The sequence below is a fragment of the Chenopodium quinoa genome, unplaced genomic scaffold (genome assembly GCF_001683475.1).
Source record: "Chenopodium quinoa cultivar QQ74 unplaced genomic scaffold, ASM168347v1, whole genome shotgun sequence".
NCBI lineage: Eukaryota > Viridiplantae > Streptophyta > Magnoliopsida > Caryophyllales > Amaranthaceae > Chenopodium > Chenopodium quinoa.
In genome coordinates, this window is record NW_018744151.1 from 708279 (window position 1) to 728822 (window position 20544).

General features: G+C 41.5%; 1 protein-coding gene and 1 pseudogene across 1 annotated transcript; one reads left to right on the plus strand and one right to left on the minus strand.

Moving 5' to 3' along the window:
• Window positions 1–1593: 1593 nt before the first annotated feature.
• On the minus strand, window positions 1594–3688 carry LOC110693744 (23 kDa jasmonate-induced protein-like). The gene is made up of 3 exons (XM_021870916.1): window positions 3607–3688; window positions 2625–3098; window positions 1594–2083 (listed from the first exon to the last, which is right to left on the minus strand). The coding sequence occupies exons 2-3, from the start codon at window positions 3075–3077 to the stop codon at window positions 1832–1834; spliced, it is 705 nt and encodes a 234-aa protein (XP_021726608.1). The 5' UTR covers window positions 3078–3098; window positions 3607–3688; the 3' UTR covers window positions 1594–1831.
• Window positions 3689–17813: 14125 nt separating this feature from the next.
• Window positions 17814–20358, plus strand: LOC110693745 (annotated as a pseudogene).
• Window positions 20359–20544: the final 186 nt, after the last annotated feature.

A 20544-nucleotide genomic window follows, 5' to 3' on the forward strand; every position in this document is an offset into this window, starting at 1 on the left:
CTTGGTTAATTTTCTACCTACAAGATGTGTTGCATGTTACAACAATAAATAATAATCCTTTTTTAATGGCTCAATAGCTATAAACGTAAATTGTGATATGATATTATTCTATCAATATTAGATATTATTAAAAATACTAGTATTAAGAGATAGTATAAAACAAAAAGATATTATTTTGATATTATAGTGATAAAATTCTAGAGACTATCTTGTGACAGATATACGAAGTATGTGATAGTTTAAGGATATTAAGATATTTAGGAATATTAGGACTTGACATTCTTATTCTCTATAACATAAACATTTGAAAATAGCGTAAAGAAAAATGTAATTTTTACACTTGACCAGCTAAATCGATCATTACGTAATCAACCAACTAGAATTCTATATTAGTCAAAGACTCAAAGTGTAACGCTTAAAAGAAATATTGGGAAGGGAAGACTATAGTTTTCTCATCGGATTGAGTGGTATATGACACTTACAAAACTATATTGGGGAGGAAAGGTATATGACAAATGTTTTCTCATCAGATCTAGTGGGATGTGCTTTTATTAGAAAGGAACACATGGAAATTAAAAAATACTTAATACTTATAAGAGTGTCATATTGCTATGTGTAACTTTTCATTATGTTATTTGGACACGTCAAATTTCAAACTTAGCTAGGCACATAATCAAATTGTAATATTGTTTAGCCTTCTTGAAAAATTCTTTGTTAGTCTAAATTATTCCATGTATTAATGTTTAGTTATATTGAAAGACTCTTCATCATATGTATACCCACATTATTATATAAATTTTTCTTAATCTTTAGTAATTGCACAATAATAGTATAATTTGTTCAAAAATAATCATGACTCCATTTTTTTTGTGCATCGATTTATAGGTTGTAGCTGAGAGTAATATTTAGTAGTATATATTGAGAAGAAATAAAATTACATATATTTGATTTATCATTTATCTTATATACAGAGTATATATACTAATGCAAAAATTATTCTTATAGTCAAACTAGTTCACACAAACAACTAACTAGTTAAGTTCTCATTTTTAAACAAAAATAAATAAAAGTTAGCTTCTCTCCCGATTCTAGGAGATCTTAAGATCAATTCTCACCTCTGCCCTTGTGCCTCTCTAAACACAAAAAAAATGACCTTCTTTAATATTAAATTTGATCAACCCGACCCAAATTCAGTCAAACCAAAATCACACTGAATCAAACTTAATCTAACAAATAAAATTATCCAAATCAGAATCAACTCAGCCCAAAGTCATCCAAACCAAAATTAACTAGATCAAACTCGTTTTTAAACCCAATAAAAAATATCCGGAACCGAATATAACCCGATTTCAAGTTGACCCGACCTTGACTTAAGAGATCTTGATCCAAAATTGGCTTGACCTAAACTCAAGTATGTTAAATGGGTAACCTAGCCTTGACCCAAAAAGACCTAATCTAAACTCAAATATCGTGTAGGTCAATCCAAACAGACCCAACCCGTCGTGGTTAATCCAAACTTCATCTGATTACCTAAATTAACAACCTTATATAGTTATATTTAAATTTATTTACATGCAAATTGCACTACTACATTTTGGGGCCTATTGTAACAAATTTTTTCTTTTTTTTTTTCATGGAAGCAAATTTCTAAATTCTAACTACTTAATTAACAGAAAATAAACTTTTAATTTTATTGATACTGAATAGAAAACAATTTTGCAGTACATAATTGGGAGTTCACCGGTTGAAGTGTTGAACAAACATAAATAAATAAAATCCCAAGCAGTTTAACCGAGAGCTTACAAAGAAATTGGGCACAAAGCTTATCACATCACACACTCAACTCTTGCAAATCCAGAGTCAAATTAGTAGGCCTTGAATGCTCAATCAAGGATTCAGGCAGTGTTAAAATGGCTTCGAATACGGGTTTTGCAGTATTACCAATGGAGCTACTAATGAATCCTCCTTGCTCATTGGCCTTGTGCACCAATTTCCCATCACTCAAAAAGTTGTTGACAGCATACCAAACTCCACTGTTCTTCAAATCATAGTGCCCTGCCTCTCGAATTTCTGCATACACCTGCAATGGAAAACAATCAAAGATATCAATGGTCTTCTTTACTGTATAGTCCATACTCCCTCCGTCCCATAATTACTAACACGTTTAAATTTTTTTCAGTATTCATGCGAAAGTTTCAAATAATGTGTAACGGAGGTAGTATATGTTCACTATTTTGTTTGGAAGGAGCTCATATATTTAAAGCGGTCAAAAGACCTTGTAAGTTTATTTTGTTGTTTAGGGGGACCTTGAGATCGGAATCCGGTAATAACTGACTTTTTTATCTGACGTTGACCTCTCATATTGTTTTTTTTTTTTTTAAGGTAAGGGAAATTCCCTTACAAGTTGGGGGGAAATAAGGGATCCAACTTACTTGGGGTGAGAATCGAACCCCTCTCACAGGGATGGAAGGAGGGCCTCTAACCACTTGGTCAACCTTAATTCTCACATTGACCTCTCATATGACCTTAAGAAATGACCCTTTTTCATATAGTTTTAATATTTTACAAAAAAAATTGGCAATAGATGTACGATATAGTGATATGGAATGGAGGATACATAACTTGTTATAGGAACCCAAGGTACTATCAAAACCCAGGAACCAATGTCGTTCTTCCCCTTGATTGTTGAGAGCAGAGTAAACAATTCCAGCTCTAGATTCTCTATCATCGTTACCATAGTATTGTCCATGGAGGAATGCACCCCATTGGCCATTCGCGATGATCACTGGGTAAGCAGATTCGCAAAGACGTCCATGCCAGTCATGAGTGACAACGTAAGTCATATTATCACCGGTTGCGTTGTACATCAGACACATTGTGCTCACGTAATCGGCCCGAAATCGAGACTGCAGCTTCTCCACAAAGTTACGAGCAGCCTCGGCCTTGCCTTCCGCGTTCACCTTCTCGAGTGCAACCTTTGCCAAGTCTTTCTGGCCGATTGAGTTAATGCTTTTGTATTCAGGCATCTCCCTCAACATTGCCATTGTCACTGCACTTCCAAATACGGCAGACCCCATTTTATTCGTTACTTTTCGAACCTGCATGTATTATTACATGTGAAAGTTAAATTTGCGTAAATATTGTTGTAAATTAGAGGGTTTGGTAAAACAATTAATACTCGTATTAATGAATGTTGGGAAAAAAAAACAAATGGGACTATCATTTTGGGACTAAAATTTAGTCAAAAAAGAAAATCAATAAGAGATTGATGGGGTAAAAGTTAGATATTAATAATGTAATCACCGAAACGAATCAAATTAGATTCTACATGACTATATTTGTTCTTACAGATTGAGAAATTTTTTAAAAGATTCTTATTTTTTAAAAGTCAAAAATTCCACACAGGAACATCATTGTAGAACGGAGAGAGTAACTAATTGAGATAACAGTACACCCAATACTTTGAGAGATTAGATGATAAAAATTAAAAAGTGAAAAGTACTTTGAGACAATATATACATGTAGGAAGGGCCACAAAGGATAAATAATGTAGACGATAATCTTACTAAATATCTAAGGGAGGCGTATCTAAGGTGGGATTCTTACTTGAAGAGTGACTAGCTAAGAAAATATGAGAAAGAAAGAATGATTTGATTAAGCTAATTGAGAACGAGCTTATATGATGAGTGCATTGAGGGTGTGGCTTTCAGTCCCTATTTATAGATGAATTTGGAACTCAACCTCTCTTTCTTGTGAACATTATATTAATGTCAAATTGTCAACTGACTTTCCTTAAATGGAAAGTTGTTAAGAAAGTAGAAAGAAATGGAAACTTAAATATTCTAATAGCGTAATTAATCATCCAAGTTAGGTGGTTACTAACTACTAAACTACGAAAGAAGTTGCAAATAAGCTACTCACCTTTCACAAGTTGCCAAAAGAGTACTCAACTATGGCAGAGTACCAGTCGGAGGGAATATTCCGATTTGTTTACTTGTAATAACCGGTTTTGCTTGGAAAAAAAAAAAAAAAGAAGAAGATATTTTCGAATATCGTAGCAATGATGGCATTGCCCTTGGTTAAAGAACGCCTCTTACAAGATTGCCAAAAAAACTGTGAAAATCCATCAAAAGAATCTCTACTACTGAATTTGCAGCTTCTCCCATTATTTGATAAGCACTATTATTTTGGAAATTACAAGAAGATAATGGACAAGGCACCAAGCTGATATGGTGCATCTGTGCATACTTGTTGAAACCCATTGTAGCCCACTTATGAGTGTCCCATATTGGAGAAAGAGGAGAAGTGGTTCCACTTTATTAGGTAAAGGAGTTCCTCCTACTATTGCCAATTGGTTTTAGTATGGAAGCTCAAAAGCCTTACTTGTGGACCAAACTCTCCTCCTCCTTATTTGAGTTGCCCAGGCGCTCTCTATTACCGGCTATAACAAGTTAAAAAGTTAGTGTACAAAGTTTAGTACTCTTATGAGCAATAATTGAAAGGTGAGTACCTTATTTGCATCTTCTTTGATAGTTTATTTACTAGTGTTGTATTTCACCCCAAGTTAGGTTCTTTCCCTTTCTCTATTACGCCTTCCGTCCTTTATTGATAGTCCATTATGGCCAATTTTAAGTTCCAAAATGATAGTCTCAATTGCTTTTTTCAAATATCATTAATATCTTCTCTTTTTTTTTTACCAAAATACCCTCCAATTTACAACAGTATTTGTGCAAATTTAACTTTCCCTCAATCCGGTAAACTTGGTTCTCACACCTTTGATACAGATGTATGTTGCTCTAAAGCAAATTTAGTTGGTAAATCTCAAACTTAATGGTAACTTCAAAGTTATAAGATGAATTCTCCACCAATCATACTTGGTTAAAGATACATATATATTTTACTGAACATTTCATATAAGAACGGAGGAAGTGTTAACGTCAACAAATATAATACAAAGTGTTTCAGATGAAAACAATAGGACCTTGCCGAAGGTCCAACGAAGTGGGCGAAGACTTGTCCGGTCCAAACGATGATGGGCCGAAGGTTACCTGCACAGCAAACACACGTAAACTGGCCTCGGTGGTGGATCCAAGGAAGACCCCTCCGATGCCGAAGTCAGATAGTGTTTAGAGATAGAAAGCTATGCAAGAGATTTAATGCTTGAGGTTTTAATGTGTCTATCATAAATGAGTTGATTGAAGGCTTTTATACCTTTGCATATGAAGAGATGAGAGTAATTGGGCCCTAAATAACCATGGGCTGACCATAGCAATTTGGGCCAAATGACTCATGGCTGACTTGGCTTAATTGGAGGCTTGGGCCTTGACCTTGGAATATTGGATCGTTTAATGACTAGGCCCAATTAGATAAATTGGACCCAAACAACTTGCCCCCCAGACCCGATTTGGAAGGATGACGAGTCGGGTTTGAATCCAATAAAAATGTGAGGGAAGTAAATGATTTAATTAAATCAAAAGATTTAAATTTGAAACAGTCATTAATTAAATAACTGTAATTGGGGTAGTTAATAGGAAGTGGAGAAGATAATGGGCGGTTAATCAAGTGAAAAAGTGCTTAACGGTTAATTAAGGAGGCATTTAAGAGGGATTTAAACTGTTCGACCTTTGGAATTCTCTTTTCTGGAATTATAAGGTTTGATTCACATTTTCGCCCCTATTTCTTCACCGATTTGCATTCGAATTCTCGCAAAACTCCCATTTTTGCTTTAAATCTTTAGCGCAATATCTCCGAATCCAAGTTTGACACTCAAATCCGCCACTCCCAGTGATTTGAACGGCGCATTTCGGCCTATTTGAAGGTAAATTTCTTCGAGTTTCTTTTGATTTTCTTGCCCTTTCTGAGAAAATTCTTCTTTTTCCTACTTTTCTTCTTCGAATTTGATTATGGCTCGAGGAAGAGGGCGTCAACCAGGTCGACGGGGTTAGGCTGGGGATCCCGTGACCGCGCCGACATTTGGAACTGGGAACGAGTCGGGGAAGACCCGGAGAGGGGAATTCCGGCCGTTCCTTTGAATGTCGCGCCGCCCCAGCAGGACGCCGGGGCCGGCGAGGCGGGGCAGCCTGAGTAGAGAGAGCGGGCTGGGCAGGCCAAAGATTTGCCCCCTGTGCTCTAGGACCTGCTCCCTGGGCATGCTGAATGGCAAGACGCCGAGGCTCAGGACGCCATGGTGAGAAATACTCCTTGCTCTTGGTGAGTTCGGCATGCCGAAGCCTACCGGTTTGCCGAGCAAATAGAGTTGCACTACGACATTTTCGAGGAGGATGGGTATTGGTGCCGAATGCCCTCGCCAACTGACAGGATTCACCGTCCCCCTCCTGGATATATAGGGGTGTACACTCGGCAATTACAATATGGGCTTCGGTTTCCTCTAGATCCCTTCATGAGGGATATTTTAATAAAGTACAGGATTTCCCTGTGCCAATTAACATCTGTCAGCATTCGGCGGGTGATGACCTACCTCAGGGTGTGCCGGTTTTTTGCCGTGGAGTCAAATTTGCATTGCTTCCGAACGATGCATCAGCTGGTGCAGAACATCCAGAGCGTGTACGGCCAACACGGATCCTCAGGCTGGTGGCGAATAGAGAGTCACCCCCAATATTTGACTATGTGGCCGAACGATTCTTCGGATAAGGACTGGAGAGGTCAATGGGTCTGGGTGAGAGTTCCCGCCGATCCGGAGCACCCTTATTTTTTCGGAGCTCCTCGATATCTCTCCAGGCCTGATCCAAACATGCAGGAAGTGGGCCCCGAGGACCCTGATGTCGCTCGTCACCCCAGCTACGAGCAAATGAGCTTCTTCGGGAAGCAGGATAACCCTGGGGGAGTTGGCCGAATGAGATTTATCCCGGCCAGATGGCTTCCAGATAGACATTACGTCTTCCAAGAGAAGATGTTGGTGGTTGTCGGCCTCAGCCGAAAGTACAGGGATGGTAAGTATCTTCGGCTGGGGCCGAGGACTTTGCCTTGTTTAATTTTCTGCCTTGTTTTAATGCTTATTCCCTCAGTCTAACCTTCGTCTTGTCTTTTCAGAACTGAGCGAAGCTACCTCGGGTATTGACTACAATCGGCTCGGGGTGAACGCTGAACGAGTCATTTTAGATCGGGCTCCGGCGATCACTGCTCCGAAGAACCGTCCGTTGCATCTGCACGAAACGGACCTTCAGATCGAGGATGTCGCCGATTACACCAAGCAGAAGCCTTGGTGGGAGAAGCGAGATCCCCTCAGGCCTTTATTACCCGAGGAAGCACAGGCTGCTCAGACAGCCGAGGACGTGTCCCGGGCAATCGAATCCTTGGAAGGAGGTGCAGGGACGTCTGGTGCTGCCGAGAGGGATACCTCTGCATCTGGAGCTCAGCCAAGGGTTCCGGTAAGTTCCTTGGCTACTTTATTATATATATATATATATATATACTCGCACTTTGCTGCCCCCCTTTCTGCAGTTTGAGGAAGGGAGCGGAAGGAGAGAAGGGAAAGCGCCTGCTCGTTCTGAGGATCCATCTTCGTCAGAATCTGAAGAAATGGACGAGCAGCCCTTGGCAAAGAGGAGGAGGAGGTTAGCCGTGCTGGGGCCTCGTCAGTTTCAGACGGGGATGAGGCCTACCGGAGGCATTCAAATAAGGGATCCTGATGAAGGTAGACGCTCGCCGAGGGCTCCCCCTCCGCCGGAGGCTCCGCGTCCTCAAACCCCCCCTCCACCTCCCGAAACTCAAGAGATGGAGGTGGACCAAAGAACTCCTGATCCGAAGGGGGGGTTCAGGGACGCTCCGCTGAAGACTCTGAGAAACCGATCGCTGAAGATTTCTCAGATGATATTGATAGGGAGGTTGACGCTCTACTTCGTCAACCTGATCTGGGGGAGGAAGCAGAGAAGGTCATTGCTGCTGACCCTGGTGGAGACCAGCTGGGCTCCGCCAAAAGGGAAGGACATGCTGAGCCCGAGAAGGCTCAGGAGGTTCCCTCTTCTTCCTTCCTATCCTTCCAGACGCTGAACTCTGGAGATCTGGGTTTCTCGGCCCCCCGCATCACAGCCCCAGAATCTATTTGGGAACGAATTTGGGGCCAGAACCGTGAAGGAGCTGCAGGTTACTTCGGCGACCTAACTGGCATGTCGGAGGTGGACCAAGCAAGGGTGTGGTCGCTGAAGGCCACAACTGGAATGGGGGAGTCCAGCCGAAGGGTCCCTGACCCTGCCAGAGACAACCAGCGCTTGCTGATGCATGTACTTAACCGTTTAGTTGTTTTGTTTTGTTTTTCGTTTTTAGCTCTTCTTCTTCTCCCTCTTTTTTACTGATGCGCCCCTGCAAATAGGTTGTGCACAATCAGACTCTAACTGTAGAGATGATTGACACCCTCCAAGACAAGCTGGAGCGGGCCTGGGAGGATGCTAAGATCGCCCAAGAGAAGGCAAAGCTGGCAGAGTTAAAGCAGCAAGCTGCTGAAGAGAGACAGGCAGCGGCTGAGAGATATGAGAAGCAGGCTGCTGAGGCCCTTCGGACCTTCTGCCACGCCATGGAGACTGAGGTTTTCTCTACTTTGATGGCTGGGGAGAGCGTCATCAATGAGCTGGGGGCTTTTGACATCCCCAGTTCAGGGCGGCTATCTCTCGCCGAATCGCTGTCGAGGCTGCCGGTCAAGTCCGGGAGATGGAGCAAAGGCTGGAAGGTCTTGAGTCCAGCGGGATGGCCGCTGAAGAGGCTCAACAGGCCAGGGATGCTAACCTTTCTGTTGCCCAAGCTGCTGCTGAGGGCCAGGACCAGAAGATGAAGGAACTGGAAGATCAGCTGAAGGCTAAGGTAGATGAGCTAACCCAGGCCAAGGCCGAGACTTCCAATGTCCAGATGGAGCTTAACGAGCAGAAGGCTTCTTCATCCAAACTCTCAGAAGAATTTGAAAAATCTAAAAAAGATTTGGAGGAGAGTCGAAAGAGGTTGGATGATGCTGAAGCCTTACTCCAAGTTCGCCTCTATACCTAAGAAGAATACGAAATGGGTTACATAAATGGGTTTAAGGTGGCTCGGAGGTTGGCTCTCCATGCTGAGCCTTCGTGGGCCAAGTGTGCGCTTTGGGCTCAGGATCCCGAGGATCCGCACATGCTGTATGTTACTCCTGTTGAGCATGAAATCCTTCGGGCTGAACTAGCCGAGGAGGAGGCTGAGCGGCAGGAGTTGGAGGTTGAACAGCGAGCCAATGATGCTCAGGCAAGGGCCCAACCTGCCTTCTCTGCTGCTGGAACCGAGACTGCTCTTGGGCTAGACACAGCTGACCAGCCTGATCCTCCGACTGAAGCATAGGAAATCGGGCAATCGTCTTCAAAGTCTTGCGGATCAACATGTGTTTAACTTCATATTTGCCGCTTTCTGAATCTCTTTTTGCCTTATTTTTGCTTCAGCATGCCTTGATGTACAAACAGTTTATTTTTGTTTCTGTACGTATTTCGGCAGCTGTTATTTTCCGCTTGTGGGCGGCTGCCGATATAATCTTTTAGTTTATTTGAAAACTTAAACTTTGTAGCTCGTTATACGAGCATGATTTCGTGTTTTATGCATTTGACATTTCCCTCATACTGCTTTGCTTTGAACTTGCATTCTTTTTTTTTTACTAAGTACAAAGCTTCAGCTTAGAGATGTCAGCTGAGGCAGTCAACACTTGCGCTTCCAGCTGAGGCAGTCTGCACTTGTGCTTCTTGCCCTCCCAGACATCTGAAGACTTGTTCTTCAGATTTCTGAGATTATTCTCATTTTACTTGTCTATATTCTGCTGTTTTATGCTTTTTCCTTCAAGTTTTCGTCCATCTTAAAAATGGATATCTCAAACACAGGGCCAACTGAAGGCAGTGTTTCAAATAATGGATGTCTGGGATGCAGAGCTCAGTTAAGGCAACATCCCAAATTCGTCCATGGACTCATTGCCTTGCAGAACAAATCCTATTGGGGTTTCTACCCCAGCTGAAGGACCAGAGTTCCTTAGAAAGGCGAGTTTATCGGCAATCCAAAACCTGATACTCTGAAGGCGAAGGTTTCAGACAGGGCCGAAGCAAACCCTTAAAGAGTAGACAGTATAAAGAAAAGCATGAGAAAATATTGCAAATGTTTGTAGAAAATAGTGGTTCTGAGGCCTTTCATTAATAATTCAAAATGTACTTACAACAATTGTTCTGCCCCGAAGGGTTTACACATGATATTTTTTAAGTACATCAGCATTCCAGTGATTTTTCAACTCAGTCCCATCCAACTGCCGAAGTCGGTATGTTCCTGGCTGAATCTCATCATAGACTTCATAGGGTCCCTCCCAGCCCGCTGAGAGTTTCCCATGAATTCGGTTTTTATGCACTGTAGCAGCGTTCCGAAGGACGAGGTCTCCAATTTTGAGAGGCCTCGCTTGGAATCTTCGGTTGTAAAATTTGCTGATTCTCTGTTTGTACGCAGCCATTCTGACTCGAGCTTAGTCTCTCACTTCATCGAGAAAATCGAGGGATTCCCTCATAAGATCTTCATTCTCAGCCGAGAAGTGGTGCACTCGCAAGCTTTCTGTACCGATCTCCACGGGGAGAACGACTTCGGCGCCATACACCAATTCAAAGGATGAGTGGCTTGTTGCCTCTTTTTCGGTTGTCCGAAGGGACCAGAGGGTTCCTGGGAGCTCCTCCAGCCACTTGGACTTCTGATCTTCCACCCTCTTTTTGAAGGCGTTCAGGATCTGCTTATTTGCAGCTTCGGCTTGTCCGTTACTTTGCGGGTGGCATACCGCTGAATATGTCAGTTTGATGCCGAACTGATCTGTATACTGCTTCAGCGGCAAGTTATCGAACTGCCTCCCATGATCGAAGACAAATACTTTCGGGATGCCGAAACGAGTGATGATATTCTGCCAGATAAATTTTCTAACAGTCTGTTCTGTAATATTTGAGGCTGCTTCGGCCTCGATCCATTTACTAAAATAGTCGACACCGAATATCAGCCATTTTTTCTGGTATGCAGCATCCGGAAATGGGCCCAGGATATCCAGTCCCCATTGGGCGAATGGAAGTGGGTTCAGCACAGGCTGAAGCTCTTGGGCTGGCTGATGGATGACTGGTGCGAATTTTTGGCATTTTTTGCATTTTTTGACCAGTTCCTTAGCGTCTGAGATCATGGTGGCCCAATAGTACCCCGTCCTTAATGATTTGTGGGCCAAGGTCCTTCCCCCGATGTGGTTTCTACAGATGCCGAGGTGGATTTCCCGAAGGATGTAATCTGCATCCGTCGGTCCCACGCATTTCAGCAATGGGGCTGAGAAGGACTTCCTCAGCAGCTCCCCGTTGAAGACAATAAACCTTGAACCAGTTCGCTTCAACTTGGAGGCCAAAATTCTATCTTCGGGAATTTCTCCCCGAAGCTTGAAAGCCAGGATGGGATCCATCCAGCTTGGTTCTTGATCAACGCAGCATACTTCAGATGCTTTGTCGATACTTCTTTCTCGGCGCACCTCCAAATATACAAATCGGTTCAGCTCAGTGAGAGTTGAACTGGCAACTTTGGAGAGTGCATCGGCTTGGGCATTCTGACCCCTGGGGATCAGCTGAACCTCAAAAGTTCTCAGCTTTGTAATAACTGATTTGATCTTGGCAAGGTATGAGATCATTGAGGGCTCTTTGGCCTCATAGCTGCCACCAATCTGATATGCAACTAGCTGAGAGTCTTTTTTCAGACAAACATGCTCGTCTTCCAGCGAGATGCACAATTCTAGGCCGGCAATGGCCGCCTCATATTCGGCTTCGTTATTCGAAGCTTTGAATGAAAATTTTAGTGCGTACTCGAAGTCCGCCAGAGCATTCGGCTAAGAAGTCCGCCAGAGCTTGAGCCTTTATGGCTGCTCTCGGCTGGTAGCTGATGCTGAACTCTGTGAGCTCGAAAGTCCATTTGGCCAGCCTACCAGATTTCTCAGCTTTGCCGAGAACCTTTTCCAGCGGCTGATCGGTCAAAACCACTATCTGATGACAATCAAAATAGGGTCTTAACTTCCGAGCAGCTACCACCACTGCATAAGCAACTTTTCGAGTAAGGGGTAGCGGGTCTCGGCATCCGTCAGAGTGTGACTGACAAAGTAGATCGGTTGCTGAACCTTATTTTCCTCTCTCAGCAGCACTGCACTGATGGTGGCTGGGCTGACAGCCACGTATAAGTACAGGGACTCTCCTTCCACTGGACTAGCTAGCGTTGGGAGTTGAGCCAGGTGCTCCCGAAGCTGCTTGAAGGCTTCTTTTTTCTCGTCTTCCCAGACGAGCTCTTTTGTTTTCGGGAGTTTCAGAGCTTTGAAGAAAGGTAACCCCTTGTCCGAGGCCCTAGAGATAAACCTCGAGAGGGCTGCCATTCTTCCGGTGAGCCGCTGAACATCCCTCTTTGTTTTCGGCTCGGGAAGATCGAGTGCGGCTTGCACCTTGGCGAGATTGGCATCAATCCCTCTTTTGCTGACCATGAACCCAAGGAATTTCCCTAAATTCACGCCGAAGACACACTTCTTCGGATTCAGCTTTATCTGGTGCTTTCTTAGGGTGGCGAAAGTTTCTGCCAGGTCCTTAACATGGTCCTCATCCTTTTTTCTCTTGACGATCGAATCATCAACATAGATTTCCATGTTTCGGCCTTTTTGCTCAGCAAAAACTTGATCCACTAATCTTTGATATTTTGCCCCCGCATTTTTCAATCGGAAGGGCATCATTTTGTAATTATACACCCCGGCGTTCGTAACGAATGCCGTTTTTGCTCGGTCGTCAGGGTGCATGAAGATCTGATGATACACAGAAAATGCGTCCATGAAACTAAGCAAGGTGTGGCCACTTGTCGAGTCAACTAGTTGATCGATCCTCGGCAAGGGATAAAAATCCTTCGGACACGCCTTATTTAGGTCCGTGAAGTCAACGCACATTCTCCAGGTACCATTTACCTTCTGAACCATCACAACATTAGCCAGCCAATCTGGATACTGACAGGGTTCAATGAAGCCTGCATCCAACAACTTTTTGACCTCGGCTGCGATGTCTCGGTTCTTATTTGCGGAGTAGTTCCGCTTCTTTTGCTTAACTAGTCGACACGTGGGGTCGACATTAAGCTTATGAGAGATGAGGTCTAGACTTATCCCAGGCATGTCAGCTGCCGAGAAAGCAAACACATCTCAGTTGTCCCGAAGGAGTTGGATGAGTTCAACGCGGACTTTCGGATCAAGGTCCAATCTGATTAGGCTGCTGATGTGCCTCGGATGTGGGCCTTCGTCGGACCTGCAAAATGAACTCCGAGCCCCGGGTGTGGACCCTGGGGCGGAGCCTCCGACGCTCAAGTTAGTGCCAAACAATGGATATTTTTGAGAGAGGTTTTTAGGAGAGAGAGGTGTTTCATGGTCATCTTAATGAGTGACCAACCCCCTTTACCTTTTCCCTAAGTAGGGTATATATAGAGGTTATGAGTGGGCTTTTGGACCCAAGCAATGTAAGACTTATTTGGACCTTTTAGGCCCTTTGGTCTTATGAGGCTATAATGGGGCCTACCCATTATAGTACCCAAACAACTAGCCCCCCAGACCCAATTCTATTTGAAAAATGAGTTGGGTTTTATTTCATTCCCAAATAAGTCATTCAATAGAAATTGGGCCGGAGATTTTTGTCTGTTTGGATTTATGGATTGTAGCCGGTGCTACTTTCTTAGATTCAAAGATCGTAAGAGACGATCACTCCTTATCCAAGGATCATTAGCGTGTTGCTAGAGATATTTTTCGGATTTAGAAGTTTGTCAATTTTTGGCCTTCATCCTATCCCTCACTCTTGATCCGAGGATACTAGGAGTTCAACAAATGCGATCACTCTTTATCCGAGGATAATAAGAGTTTAACAAAGGCAGCTTTCTTAGAACCGAAGATCATAAGAGTCGATCACTCTTTATCCGAGGATCATTAGAGTGTTGCTAGAGATATTTTTCGGATTTTAGAAGTGCGTCAATTTTTGACCTTCATCCTATCCCTCACTCTTGATCCGGGGACCGTTAAAAACGTCGAGTGTTGATAGAGATATTTTTCGGATTTTTTCGAGGTGGTCAATTTTGACACTACCTCATCCTATCCCTCACTCTTGATCCGCGAACCGTTAAAAATGTCGAGTGTAGCTAGAGATATTTTTCGGATTTTAGAAGTATGTCAATCTTTGAACTTCATCCTATCTCTCATTCTTGATCCCAGGATATTAAGAGTTTAACAAAGGCAACTTTCTCAGATCCGAAGATCATGAGAGGCGATCACTCTTGATCCGAGGATCATAAGAGCTTAACAAAGGCGACATTCTTAGATCCGAAGATCATAAGAGGCGGTCACTCTTGATCTGAGGATCATAAGAGCTTAACAAAGGTGACATTCTTAGATCCGAAGATCATAAGAGTTTTTCGAGCCTTCGGATACGTGGGTCCGAAGGGTACTCTCGAGCCTTCAGATACGTGGGTCTGAAGCGCTTTTTTATCAAAGGCAACACTCTTTGATCCGAAGATCATAAGAGTTTAAAAATTTCCAACTCTTTTAGGGGTTAACCCCTTGCCCCCAGAAATTGGTTTATTCGAAGTACTTCGGTTAAACTGTGTTTCTAGTTGAGCTAGAGAGGTATTTCTTGTCATCGTTAGAATGATATTTTTATCACCATCATCGTGAGGATGAGTGATGGGCATTTTTATCATCATCATCGTGAGGGTGACTGATGACTATTATTTTTATAATCAATTTCGTAAGGATAATTAATGATGCTTTTATTTTTTTTTATTTTTTTTTGTAGAAAAATATTGATCCGAAATATTGGACCCATTTTCTTTTGCTGAAGAAATTTAGATAAGTGGGTCTAGATGAAAGTGAGCCCAACCCACCTACCATAATTTGATGGCCAGGGAAGATATCTTGGGCTTTATTTTCCCACTTTATACAAAAATGTATACAAAGTATGAGCTTTCACTTTCACTCCAATATAAGCAATAACAAAATTATACGAAGTATATATGAATTATGGTAAATGAAATTATCATAGATATTTGCTTCAAATTGTTTGCTTCATCCGGATTATTACGAAACTTTTGAAAAGGTTTCGATTTTGAGGCTAGGAGCAGTACCCTCGCCCTTGGGGATTCAGCTTGGTGGCTCTTCAGCGACCCCTTCGACTCATATCACCTTTGGCTCAGCATGAACCGGCTTCGGCTCGGCTGAACCTAGATGGGCCTCGGCTAGGAGTCAAGCTTCGGCTCGAATTTACCTTCGGTCCGACACCCCACCTTCAGCTCGACCCCACCTTCGGTGTGGCCGCCTCGGTGTGATTTTAGGACATTCGGCTTATCCGAAACTTCAGCAAGGCCAGCGACCTCGGCAGGGGATAAGGTTCGGCTTCAGCTCAGATGAACCTCCGACTGGCTGAGGGAATTTCTTCAGCTTCGGATCGGACCTACTTCGGCAGCCGGATGAACCTTCGGTTGGGAGTCAAGCTTCAGTGAGGGTGAACCTCGGCTAGGCTCGGCTTCGGCCATGGCTAACCTCGGCTTGCCCAGAACACCTTCAGCCAGGGCTGAAGCACTTTCGGATAGCCTCGGCTCGATGAGATTTGGATTCCTTTTGCTTATCCCGAGCTATTTGCTTCAGATTTTCAGCATGGTGATAGTTTGAGCTTTTTTTTTTTTTTTTTTTTTTTTTAAGCTTCAAAAATGGTAAACAACCTCGGAGTTTCCTCGGCTGCCACTTTGGATGCAGTGTGAAGAGATTTGACCCACCTCACAACACTAGCCTTGACTCACGTTGGCCTCGGCAAGGGTCACCTCGGATGAAACGATGAGTCGTTCTAATGGTGGAGTTGTGAGCCTTGAAGCTTGTGATGAAGAACTCGACAATTTGACGAGGACAATATCTTCAGCTTGAGTATTACTCATTCTGGACTTATCTTGGTGGCTATAAATAAATCCAAAGATTAATAAATGCCACTAAGAAATGGTATCCTTGTGCATGTTGAGGCACGATAAACAAAGTTTGCTCCACTTAAATGATCTACTTTGATTTGCTTTTTTCCACCATTTTCTTTGCTCAATTACAGTCGTATAAGAAATAATGGAAGAAAATGTAGCAATTATGTTTAGTAAACACTCAAAAGTAGAAATGAATTTTTCCACCTCTTGCTAAGTGGGTAGTTGACCGAACTGCTCACAGACCACCTCTCACTTCAGCTATTAGCATGGCTTTAACCGAAGAAAGATACGGTTGTTTAACAGATTTTGGGCTAAACTTACTAGAAATTTTGACCCATTTCCGTGATAGAACACGGTAGTCATGAATAAGTGGATTTTCATGGGTTGTAGTACTCGTCTCCCCACAGACGGCGTCAAATTGTTTCGGATGAAAACAATAGGACCTTGCCGAAGGTCCAACGAAGTGGATGAAGACTTGTCCGGTCCAAAGGATGATGGGCCGAAGGTTTCCTGCACAGCAAACACACGTAAACTGGCCTCGGGGGTGGATCCGAGGAAGACCCCTCCGATGCCGAAGTCAGATAGTGTTTAGAGAGAGAAAGCTATGCAAGAAATTTAATGCTTGAGGCTTTAATGTGTCTATCATAAATGAGTTGATTGAAGGCTTTTATACCTTTGCATATGAAAAGAGGAGAGTAATTGGGCCCCAAATAACCATGGGCTGACCATAGCAAACCAGATGAGATGCAAAAGGGGAAGGATTTCAACTTAGAGGTTCTAGGTTTAGACTTATGCTTCAGTCATTATTGTAAAAATTTCGAGGTATATGTGATGAAAGAGTACGGTGTGATGGAATTGAACACTTTTGGTATGAGTTGAAAACGGGTGATTTGATTATAAAGAATGATACACTTTGCAAATTTAGTGTTGAACGTGGTTGTGTTGTCGCGGTATGCGTTGAGTCCCTTGGGGTGCCTCGTGGTATGGTAGCATTAACTAAATCGTGTTATTTAGTGAGTTAAAATTTTGTTCATGATTCAGCTTTATGATTATTGTCTTTGATGCATGATCGTTTGTGCCCGTGGTATGGTACTAATGGTAGCATTACCCAAATTTTGTTCATCTTCATGATCTTAAACTGTTATACTCCGTAATTGTTATTATTCATTCATAAGTTTAATTGAGTACTTATTAACAATAAATATTAGTTGTTAAATATTACGGTATTAGGAGGAATAAGAAAAGAAGATATTACGGTATTACATATGTTAAATATTAGTTGTAATTTTAAAATATTTTATATTTTATAATTAATACCTAAAGTTACAGCTAATATTTAACGGATGTAGTCAAAGAGAACGGTCTATGGTAACTATGTTCCAACTCTCCTAGAGAGTTCCTTCAAAAGAACAAAAAAGGGTAAAAGAATAAGACAAAAAAGAAGGAAAGCATAACTAGCACGTAAAATAAAGAGGAAATATCTCACAAGATTAAAACATTCACAATTTAATCCTCTTAGATCCAAAGAGTTATAGTCTTATATATGCAAGTTCCAAATTGGAAACAAGTTAGTTTTGTAATAAATACAAGTATAGAAGAAACTGTACATGAAAATGATAGCGCAGTGGAGCCACTTCTCGTTTCCGTGGCTTAGAACCTGTTCACATTTACTTAATTTTAGTTCAGTTTGGTTTAACTCCAATCAGTTCAACTTCAATTATTCAGTTCAGCTCTTAATTTCCCTCTCTCATAAAATATTCATTTCAATTCAGTTCAGCTCCAATCAGTATAGTTCAACTCTCAATTTCCCTCTCTCATAAAATATTCATTCCACTTCAGCTTCAATCAGTTCAGTTCAGTAAATGTGAACATGCCCATAGACTCGGGATCTAATCACACCTCGGGTACTCCCATCCACAGATTCCGGAAAGGCTGTGTGGGCCCAACTTACCTTTTAAAGAAAAAATTTAATATGGTAGAAGGAACTAAAAATAAACAAAAACACATATCAAATCTGTAAAGACCCCATGTAGTATAAAATAACGCTCCTCTTTCCCTGTTTCTGTTAGCCACTCAGCTGCCGCACCTACCGGCCACTGTACTCCAGGTCTCAAATCATCAATTTCAGGTTGTCAGGTAATTCAATTTCATACTTGAATATTGATTTTCAACTTTCTAATTTCTTATTCTCCATGAGTTGTTGGGTTGATTTTGTGCTTAAATTACCTGTTTATGTTATTTAATGTATCAATTTAGTGGGAATGTTGCTTGAAGTTGATGGTTTGTTATTCAATTTATCAAATTAGAGAGTTAGAGTTTCTGATTTTTTCAGAATTGATAATATTGCTTTCCTGATTTTTTTTTCTTTAAAATTACATTAAAAATTTATAATTACAATAGTGAAATTGATGATTTGTTCATTATAATATATAGTTTTGGATAAAATGAATTAAAACTCAACGTGACTATGGAATGAATTGGCTTACTTTTTGGAATAATGTCTACTGTCTAGTTTTTGTTAATTTCACTACAATAGCTACTGTCTACATTTTTTTTTAAATAAAAAAGATAAGATGAAAGACATTAAGACCGTACTGAACTAGATATATTTTCCGATATCTCTAACAGTCTCTCACAGGTTTAGTCAGTCCAGCTCTACTGGTCAACACTTGAGAGTAGAGGGGAGGTAAGGAAACTCCCTTTTTATTTTTATTTTTTTATAATTTATTAACATATAAATAGATAAATTGATGGTCAAAGTCGTGTATTGATATGTGTGTTTGGACAGAGTGTAACACTTATTAAATCAAAGATAGAGTAACACATCTTTGCAGGTTGAAAATTAACGAAAATGGGCTCAAACGTGTTTGGAATACCAATTACCTCGGCAACCCTGAGAGCAATGCCTGAATATCAAGGCAAGAACTCGATCACCCAGCAAGACCGAGCTAAAGTTGCACTAGAGAAGGTGAACGCCGAGGGCAAGGCCGTGGATGCTCGAAACTCCGTGGAGAAGCTCCAGGGTCGATTTGGGGATGGTGTTGTGAGCACAATGTGTTTGATTTACAATGCGACTGGTGAAACAATGACATACGTGATTGCTCGTGACTGGAAGGGACGTGTTTGCGAGTCTGCGTACCGGTGATGATTGCGAACGGGCAGTGGGGTGCGTTCTTGCACGGTCAATACTATAACCAGGAAAAGATGTCTAGAGCTGGCATTGTTTACTCTGCTCTCAACAATCAAGGCAAAGAACAACACTGGTTCATGGGATTTTTTAACTCCGATTCAGGCCCCACCAACCAGGTATATATGTATACTTGAGCTTATATACATAATTATTTGTGAGATATAAAATATTCCAAAATTATAACTAAAAGTTAACGGAGTTAGTATACAAGTGTGGGGACACGGAATATAATCTTAAGTCTCTTTGGCCTTATTTTTCTTGCTAAACTACTAATAAGTAATCATCCTTTTTTTCCCCTTGCTTTTTGGCTTGCATAACGGATTATGTATAGACCAATTAACTTACTACCTCCGTTAACAGTTATTTGCAATGAAGGAGGAGAGAAAAATTTTAATGATAAGGGGAGTGAGATTTTGATGATGAATGAGGAGTGAGAAATTTAATGAACTAGATGAATGTTGAGAAATTTGGTCTTTTTACCAGATTTGTTTTTTTTTTTTTCCTTTGAAGATTAGATGAATTAAGTTGGGTTATAATAGAGTATGATTAGTGAAATAATTAAAGGAGTAAGTTAGTTAAGTGAGGGCAGTTTGGTCATTTCTAACATAAAAAACTTACCAAAAGAGGAAAAAAAAACATATGTTGCATATAATAGAAAGCACCTGTTGTTAACGGAGGTAGTATTTGGCTAGTGATTGTACAATGGAAATCCTCTTGTAATGTTGAAGATGTTGTTATAGGTGTATACTGAAATTCGCGAAGCAGGGCACTATGAGCAGGTAGAGAGTGTAGGAATATGGCAAGCTCTTGGCGACAAGCTGAGTAACGGGAAATTGGTGAACCAGGCCAATGAAGAAGGGGGGTACTTAAGTGGCTCCATTGGCAACACTTCAAAACCCATATTCGAGGCGATTATGACTCTGCCTGAAGCTAAGTAACGTAAATTGTGTTTGTATAGGCTTCACTATGACAGACTACAGAATTCAGTATATTATCATGTATGAAACTAGTTTTGGGCCAATGCTCTTGTAAACTCTCAGCTGATTGATTCGCTTACAATGCATCCTTAAAGCTTTGGTCATTCAATTACAACCCTGTATAAAATAATCAGACATCCATTGGAAGTATTACCACAATCAAACCCTGCTAAAGGCTTTTTGGTCCTTCAATTGAATTGATGGTTTCTTTTAATGTAAAAAAGTAGGGTTTTTCTATACAGTAACCTGTTAATTTTACTTTTCTACGTTGTGTCCCAACATATATCACTTTTCACACTTTAACCCTAATATACATTTTGTTTCCATACGGTAACCTTGCCGTTTACCCACTGTTAAAAATTCCATTAGTGGGGCCCACTCTTAATTTATTAATATTTTTTTTATCGA

Coding starts and splice junctions, on each gene's coding strand:
- LOC110693744 (XM_021870916.1), bottom strand. CDS start 3,077: ATGGGGTCTGCCGTATTTGGAAGTGCAGTGACAATGGCAATGTTGAGG. Junction 2,084..2,624: donor GTACCTTGGGTTCCTATAAC/AAGTTATGTATC, acceptor TGTTTTCCATTG/CAGGTGTATGCAGAAATTCG.